Source organism: Saccopteryx bilineata, chromosome 5, assembly GCF_036850765.1.
Source record: "Saccopteryx bilineata isolate mSacBil1 chromosome 5, mSacBil1_pri_phased_curated, whole genome shotgun sequence".
Classification (NCBI taxonomy): domain Eukaryota; kingdom Metazoa; phylum Chordata; class Mammalia; order Chiroptera; family Emballonuridae; genus Saccopteryx; species Saccopteryx bilineata.
In genome coordinates, this window is record NC_089494.1 from 105,084,595 (window position 1) to 105,093,840 (window position 9,246).

Here is a 9,246-nt window from a genome sequence, read left to right on the forward strand (position 1 = left end):
AGACATTTATGACTCCAGAAATATGCTAATTAATTAGAATTTAGAAGGCTTAGGGACAAAGCCCCCAATATATAACTTACATTGTTTGACACTGAAGCGTAGGGCAAGAAATAGGCCAACAAATGGATACAGAATATGAAACATCCTTAATGGAATTTCAGTTTGAAACCGATTATTTATACACTGTCAGAACTATACACTACTATCTTGGAGAAAAACAGGTTTAATCATAAATGGTTAAGATATAACATTACAATAAACATAAACTGTTTATTAATTTACTGTTCTGGAGATCTGAGAGCAAAGAGAAACAAACATGATTAATGATTTTAGTACTTTGGTATTTTGTTTACACTAAAGAAACTTTAAACAGATTTAAAATTTATTTCAGAATACAATTCTGAAAGAATACTCAAAACATTATCTCTACCTTAATTGCTACTCCAAACAAGAGAGCTTTAAACAATAACAAAAAAGAAACTAAATCTATATAGTCAACTTCATACAAAGGGATGATATATGTTTCATTTCCTAATGCTTCTTTGCATATATATATATATATATATATATATGGAAAATGCACTCACATATATCGGAAGCTGTTCATGTATCCTGGCAGATAAAGCCTTGTTTAAAAAAATCAGTTCTCTTATTTCCTTCAAAACAAGGGTTACCAACACAGTTTGGACTGGGCATCCTATTGTTATTGGGAAGAGGGATCATTGTTTGACCTTTTCTAAAATACATTTTGAATTATGTTTATAGGCACATATATACAGATCCATACCCCTAGACAAGCATTTGTCAAGTATAAAGATAAAACTGTAAAAAAATGGTAAAGGTGAATTTGAATCTTTAATAACATAAGATTCCTTCCTGACCAGGTGGTTGCGCAGTGGATAGAGTGTCAACATGGGACACTGAGGTCCTAGGTTCAAAACCCCAGATCACCAGCTTGAGTGTGGAATCACTCACATGATTCCATGGTTACTGGCTTGAGCCCAAAGGTTGCTGGCTTGAACAAGGGGTCACTGGCTTGGCTAGAGCCCCCTGGTCAAGGCATGTATGAGAAGCAATCAATGAACAACTGAAGTGCTACAACTCTGAGTTGATGCTTCTCACCTCTCTCCTTTCCTGTGTTCACTCTCTCTAGCTAAAAAAAAAAAACCCACAAAAAATCCACAAGATTCCTAATTTTATATTTTGAAATAAATGACAGTAACAATCAACACAAGTAATTTACCTAAATTTAATCTGAGGAATCTATCCCTGAGAAAAACCAGAGGCCATATACAACTTATTCAAAGTGAACAAAGCATTTATCCTACGTTAAAGATTAGTAGTAGTCTAACATTAATTTTTTTCTGGATTTTGAAACCTGACACCTCACCACCCCAATCTTCCAAATACTTAATGATCACAGAAAGTCTAACATAAATTAAATTTTGCAATAGAAATAGTGTGTAGCATTATGAAAGTTACTAAGCAAAAACCCTTTACACAATTATTTGGGACAATTATCAACAGTTCAGGACAACTTCACAGCAATTATGTGGGAAAGTTAACTTCCTCACATTAATACACACAGATTGCTTAAATTTGCTCTAAAGTATTCTTACAAAATTCTTAAGAAAGTAGTCCTAAAACTTATATAAAAGAGCATAGTCCAGTACAAAACTTTAAATAAAAAATACAACTAATATATTTTTTTCCCCACTGGCAACAACATTTAATAATCCACATCTAGGAATAAAGAAAATAAACAGAAAACTTCTTAAAAATTATATCGTTCTATAGTATTTTGTGATTAAATACATTTTAATTGATTTTAATTTATTGTGTTTACATAGATTCCAGTGCCCCGAATGCATCCCCCACCCCGTGTTCCCCTCAACATCTCCTTTGCCCGCCTCTTCATTGCACCCTCTCCCCTTCCCTTCAGCTTTATCCCATCCTGTCATCCCCTTTCCCTCTGTTCTCTTTGACAACTAATATTTTTTAAAGAGTAGAGCATCATTCAAGTAGAATTATTTATAAAAGAAATGGTCAAGGAGCTCTGTGAGGTAATCTCTAGTTGGAACCATACAATGTGATGTCTAATGTTTGGCTGAAATAAATTTCAGCCTCTCTCTAGTTTGATGAAATAAATTTTATGTAAATGCTATCCTGAACAGATAATAGAAAATCATAATACATATTTCTTCACAGTATTAAAGAAGCTATGACAACAACCTCTCATTTCAAAATGAGTTTTTCTAAATAAAATACAAAGGGAATGGTCAGAAAATTAAGACTTGGAAATAAATGAAATGTATGCTTCTTTAAGGAAAACAGTTTTGTTATCCTAAATCACTTTATTTTTTAAAAAATTTTTATTAGGCCCTGGCCGGTTGGCTCAGCGGTAGAGCGTCGGCCTGGCGTGCGGGGGACCCGGGTTCGATTCCCGGCCAGGGCACATAGGAGAAGCGCCCATTTGCTTCTCCACCCCCACCCCTTCCTCTCTGTCTCTCTCTTCCCCTCCCGCAGCCAAGGCTCCATTGGAGCAAAGATGGCCCCGGGCGCTGGGGATGGCTCCTTGGCCTCTGCCCCAGGCGCTAGAGTGACTCTGGTCGCTGCAGAGCGACGCCCCGGAGGGGCAGAGCATCGCCCCCTGGAGGGCAGAGCTTCGCCCCTGGTGGGCGTGCCGGGTGGATCCCGGTCAGGCGCATGCGGGAGTCTGTCTGACTGTCTCTCCCCGTTTCCAGCTTCAGAAAAATCCCCCCCCCAAAATAAATTTTTATTAGTGTGTGTGTCTGTGTGCAGGAGAGAGAAAGACAGAGAGAAAAAGAGGAAGGCAGGGAGGGTGGGGGAGAGAGAGAGATAAAGAAGCATCAAATTGTAGCTGCAGCACTTTAGTTGTTCATTGATTGCTTCTTATATATACCTTGACCAGAAAGCTCTAGCCAAGCCGGTGACTCTTTGCTCAAGCCAGTGATCTTGGGCTTAAGCCAAAGACCATGTGGTCATGTTAATGATGCCATGCTCAAGCTGGCATCCCTCCACTCAAGCCTGATGAGCCGCATTCAAGCTGGATGAGCTGTGCTCAAGCCAGCGATCTCGGGGTTTTGAACATGGGGCCTCAGAATCCCCAGTCAATGCTCTATCCACTGCACCACCACTAGTAAGGCCTAAGTCACTTTAAATATTACTGTGCTGAAGCAAGACAACAGACATAAATTATATTTATGGTAGCTGATTTTCAGAATGACAGGAGAGAAATAGAATACCAACATTAATTGGCACATACATCTAAATTTGAATAAAAATAGTTGGTCCTATATAAAATGAAAGTTTTAGGCAATATCTTAGAGGTAACCAAAGGAAGATAAAATATCTAGTAGTATGTCAGAAAGAAGACATTTCATAATAGGTAACTTCAAAGTAAACTGAAAGCTAACTTCAGTTGACTTTATTTTACATTAGGTAAAATATTTTTCTAATTTTATCTATTTCCAGATTCCTAGTATCAATTACTTAAATCTCTTCTCTTTATTTCAACTCAAAGCCCGTTGCCAAACCCCTGGCATGGAGGCATCCTGAACCTCAAAAAGATTCAACCATAGTAAATAGTCCCACATGTAATAAATTCTAAATAAACCTTAGAATAAGCACTGTATACAGCACTCAATGCATTTACATAAAATGAATTATCATATTCTCTGTTTCTCCTTCAAATCTTCATAGTCACCATACTCATGGAACATATCAGAGACCATGCCCATTTTTGCTTATTATAGTATTTCCTTGGCATAAAATAGGTTTTCAGTTAAGTGTTTGCAGACTGCATGAAATTTTCCTATAGTATGAACCACTAGGCCATACGATAGCAGCCCATCTGAGAGTGGTCATCGGAATGTTTTTGTGCTTATTGACAAGAGCAGCACAGGGCATGAAATGTGATAATTCAAATTAATCCCTTGTTTGATAAGCATAACCTGGAAAAGTAAACATTAGGTATAGAAAAGAGATTAAAAGGAAATCTTAGTATTTCAATCATGAATGCAATACAATGCTAGGAGATTTTTTCTGATTCAGTCAGGACCCTGGCATGCTGCCATCACTGAGTGCACAGATTACAGGCATGGCAATTCTGTTTTAAAAAGTGCTATTACCAAAAATGACTAGAAAAAACATATTATTCCTCCCAATTTCTTAGATAATTACTACTTGACTATACTTAATCAGTGAGGCTTAAATGCTTTCTTATAGGTGTATGAGTTGTATCATTTTCTAACACACTTGTGGCACATAATGAGAATAAAAAAACGTTTTGACCAAATATATGAAATAACCTTTAAAAAAGCCTTTAACATAAAGAATGAAGGTTTAATTTTTAGCGTATAGCCCTCAAGGTCCTCAGAATATAAAAAGAATGATAGAATATTTCCTCCAGAAGTAGGATTCTTGATTCATAAACTAAAACAGAAATGTTAAAGACAGTATTTAAAGATAACTTTTTGTGGTAGATTAAAGATCTTTCCTACTGATAGGCAGGTCCTAATTTCCCTTCTCTTGAATCTGGACTGGTTTCAAGTGACATGCACTTCCACAACAGTGGAAGTGACATTCTGGGACTTCTGAGCCTAGTCAAAAGAGATCTCGCAGCTTTACTTGGCTCTTTGAACATTCATTCTGTGTCACAATAATAAGCCTGACTGCTTTGGGGTCTATGTGCTGGAGGGACAATAGGTAGGCGCTCCCAGTTTCAGCCAGCCCACATTCCAGCCATTGGCACCAGAGTGCCAGATATACAAGTGAAGCAGTTTTGGACCTTCTAGGTCAGCCCATCTGTCAGTTAAATATCAGTCAGGGACCTCTTTTGACTCCTTGTGCAACAGAAGATGCACTCAGCCAAGCCTTTGTTCCATTTTCCAACTCACAAATCATGAGGCATTAAAAAATAAAATGCAAGTTTTAGAAAATGTTGTTTCAAAATTGTTAGTGCTTTGTTTTTTGATAATATGTTATGTAGTAAGAGACAACTGCAACACTTAGAACTAAATAAGTACTACTTGAAACAATTTTTACCTATCTTGTATCTGTTGATCAACTCCTCAGTTTCCTTCTAAACTTGGAATTAAAAGCCTTCTCAGCGTTCAGTTCTAAATCATCACATAAATGTAGTATCAAAAGCCTTTAAATGAGCCCTGGCTGGTTGGCTCAGTGGTAGAGCGTCAGCCCATCGTGTGAAAGTCCTGGGTTCAATTCTGCCCAGGGCACACAGGAGAAGCGACCATCTGCTTTTCCCCTCCACCCCCTCTCCTTTCTATCTCTCTCTTCCCTTCCCGCAGCCAAGGCTCCATTGGAGCAAAGTTGGCGGGGGTGCTGAGGATGGCTCCATGGCTCCACCTCAGGCACTAGAATGGCTCTGGTTGCAATAGAACAGGGGTCCCCAAACTTTTTACACAGGGGGCCAGTTCACTGTCCCTCAGACCATTGCAGGGCCGGACTATAAAAAAAAACTATGAACAAATTCCTATGCACACTGCACATTTCTTATTTTAAAGTAAAAAAAAAAAAAAAAAAAACAGGAACAAATACAATATTTAAAATAAAGAACAAGTAAATTTAAATCAACAAACTGACCAATATTTCAATGGGAACTATGCTCCTCTCACTGACTACCAATGAAAGAGGTACCCTTCCAGAAGTGCGGCGGGGGCCGGATAAATGGCCTAAGGGGGCCGCATGTGGCCCGCGGCCCATAGTTTGGGGACCCCTGAAATAGAATAACACCCCAGACGGGCAGGGCATCTCCCCCTAGTGGGCATGCCTGGTGGATCCCAGGAGGGGTGCCTGCAGGAATCTGTCTCTCTGCCTCCCTGCTTCTCACTTCAGAAAAAAAAAAGCCTTTAAATGAAATTTCCCCCCCTCTCCAACCTTTTTTCTCTGTCATGGATGACTGCTTCGCCCAAATGCTGTTTTTTCTTCTTTTCTTTTTTTGCAAAAAGAACTTCTGCATTTTCTATCTCTCTATTCTCCTATCTTGTAAGAGCTCTCAGGTTAAATTCAGAACTCTCACAATACTGCTAAGGTGCAGAGTGGAATGAAAAATAGAATGCCAGTACAAAAAGTACTGGCCACATATAAATGTAAAGAATTATATTACATAATACAAGCAAGTCAAAGAGCTAGACTCAACAAGCTAATCTGGTCAGCGACCAGCTCAAACACCCGCCAATGAGCGTGTCCCAATGGCTCAACTCATTCTTTCAGAATTCTAAAAGTGAGTTTTGTATGAAGGGGATAATTATATAATGAATATATAATTTATAGCCAGAGAGAAAATACTATTTACCTGAAAATCAATATTGTTGTCAATACAATGTTCATTCTTCTCTGCCAAAATCTTCCCATAGTTCTCTGATTTGGTAAGGTTTTCAACTTTGGTTGTATCTTTTGTATCTGCCACCAAATCCTTCATTGTTTCAGTTTCATTTTTTACAGTAACAGTATCAGACATCCTCATCAGCAAAGGTTATTGTAGAATTCTACAGGGAACTTGAAGCCTTAGCAAAAAAAAAAAAAGTTAATTTAGTCGGAAACATTTCTTACATTCAGTTACAGCACAATACTGACTGACTTACTTTCTATGTCCCAGAAATAATGTTGGGTATACCCATATAGAAGCAATATTCATGCTTTCAGAAAAATAAAATGACCATATATTAAAGGGCACAAAGCAACTAAAATTAAAGAATCAACAGCATGCAAACCACACACAAAATTACTTTCAAAAAGTATACAATTTAGTGGTAGACTGGCTAAAATTAAAAAAAAAAAATTTTTAATACAGTAAGATAGAATTACAATAAAAGTATGAGGTGAGTTTGATGAACACAACACTTGTGAAAGTTCTTAGGAAACATTAAATAATAAGCCATATGGAGATGGGAGGTAATGGCTTGCGTTATCAGAAATGTGTATTTAGATGACAGCTGAAATTTTTTTCTCTAAAGGAATATTATGAGCATCATCCTATGAGAAAAGTATTTTCCTATCACAGCTTCTATTTAGAGTCCAAAAATTCCAAATTTTTAAAATTATCCTGCAATTCCAAAAGAAAATAATTTAAAAAATAAGCAGCAACATTCTATACAAACACAGTTGTGTATCTCAATTAACAACTGTTTGGAATTATGAATCAAGCATTTAAAACTCTCCTGACTTCTGTGATTCAATGCCAAACAACATATATTACCAAATGGTCTAGTATACAGACTGTAGCAAATACATCAAATGCCAATAAATTTCACGTTTTTAATAAGTTTAAGAAAACGCTGGGGACTTCATATTGAATATCAAATAGAAATGTATCAGAGATAGCTGTCATTTTAGAAAATAGGAACTTGAAGAGCAGAAGTTATTGTAAAAAACTTTTTCTTTCCAGCTTTATAATTGTGTTAAGTTTAATGTATATGACATGAGGATCTCACACAAGTATATATCACTAAATGATTACCACAATCTATCACATAATTATAATTTTTTTTTGTGGTGAGAACAAGAACAACTTATTTTGAAATTCATCCAAAAAATTAAGATAAACTGATGGCTCGATAAGAGAAATGGATATAAACGGACAGGTACAGGTTAAAGTAAGGATAATGAAATATTAATGATAGAACCCAGGAGTGGTTATATGGTTGCTTACTGTAAAATTCTTTCAATTTTTCTGTAGTTTCGAAATTTTCATAAAATATTGAGGGGGAAAATACATCTGAAAAGGTTTTTTGTGTTTTTTTTTGTCACAGAGGCAGAGAGAGGGACAGATAGGGACAGACAGACAGGAAGAGAGAGAGATGAGAAGCATCAATTCTTCACTGCAGCTCCTTAGTTGTTCATTGATTGCTTTCTTGTAAGTGCCTTGACTGGGGGGCTATAGCAGACCTAGTGACCCCTTGCTCAAGCCAGAGAACTTGGGCTCAAGCCAGAGACCTTAGGGGTCAGCCAGCAACCACGTGGTCATGTCTATGACCCCACACTCAAGCCAGTGATCCTGCACTCAAGCCAGATGAGCCTGTGCTCAAGTCGGCATCCTCAGGGTTTTGAACCTGGGTCCTCTGCATCCCAGTCCGACGCTATATCCACTGTGCCACCTCCTGGCCATGCTGAAAAGTTTTTAAAAAGAGAGAAATAAATTCTAAAGTCACAGATGAACTCAAATGAATAAAAAATATGTCTACCTATATTATATTCCCTACCAATGTTAATTGGTTCATTTTCAAAACCGTAAGGTTACCAAGGCGGAGAGGGTTACTTGAAACACCCTGGCTCCTTGTCTTTTTTTTTTTTTTTAAACACACACACAGAGAGAGAGAGTCAGAGATGGATAGACAGGGACAGACAGGAACGGAGAGATGAGAAGCATCAATCATTAGTTTTTCATTGTGACACCCTAGTTGTTCATTGATTGCTTTCTCATATGTGCCTTGACCGTGGGCCTTCAGCAGACTGAGTAACCCCTTGCTCGAGCCAGAGACCTTGGGTCCAAGCTGGTGAGCTTTGCTCAAACCAGATGAGCCTGCGCTCAAGCTGGTGACCTCGGGGTCTCGAACCTGGGTCCTCTGCATCCCAGTCCGACGCTCTATCCACTGCGCCACCACCTGGTCAGGCCTTGCTTTTTATATGTAAGATTTTAAAAGAAAAGAGATGTATTTCTCTCAAGTAATAAAAGATGTTACCTGATGTGTCCTATGGATTTTGTATTGTGGTGTCCCACAAAAATAAAATAAAATAATCCAAGGTTCTTTTTCACAGTTGTCAGCCAGGATGTCAATTGTATTGAACCATCTGGAATCTGGCAGGAGGAGTCCCATGTCCTTGTCACCACTGTAGATTCCTGGTTTGAAATGGACTGTCGTGGATCAAATGTATCATAACTTTCAGTGGCCTAAAATAAAAACAAACAAAACAGTAAAACATTTTAACAAAATAGCCAAGTGAAACAATATCATAAATTAAAAATGTTACTGTGGTGATTATATTGTCTTGTCCTAAACAAGAGTCAGAACACGTAGTTTTCAACTAATTCGGACATATATTGGTTTTGTGAGCTTGAATAAGTCACTGTGTCCACTTAGAGAATGTGGCAGCAAAAGGGGAATGGAGAAGAAAGCAGGTAACATATAATAAGAACCTAGTATGTGGTCAGTGTTGTAAGGGAGCTTTTATCTTTACTATGGATAAGAAAAAAAGGTTTGTCCT

At 37.8% G+C, this 9,246-nt stretch overlaps 1 protein-coding gene across 7 annotated transcripts in view; it reads right to left on the reverse strand.

Moving 5' to 3' along the window:
* R3HDM1 (R3H domain containing 1) overlaps positions 1-8,862 on the reverse strand; it is a 119,273-nt gene extending 110,411 nt beyond the window's left edge. For all 7 annotated transcript variants that reach the window (XM_066233270.1, XM_066233266.1, XM_066233264.1 and 4 more), the window contains exons 1-2: positions 8,724-8,862; positions 6,338-6,548 (exon numbers count right to left, since the gene is read on the reverse strand). In XM_066233270.1, the coding sequence (XP_066089367.1) occupies positions 6,338-6,508 (171 nt within the window). In that variant the 5' untranslated portion in view covers positions 6,509-6,548; positions 8,724-8,862. The remainder of the gene's footprint in view (positions 1-6,337; positions 6,549-8,723) is intronic.
* Between the last annotated feature and the right edge of the window lie 384 nt (positions 8,863-9,246).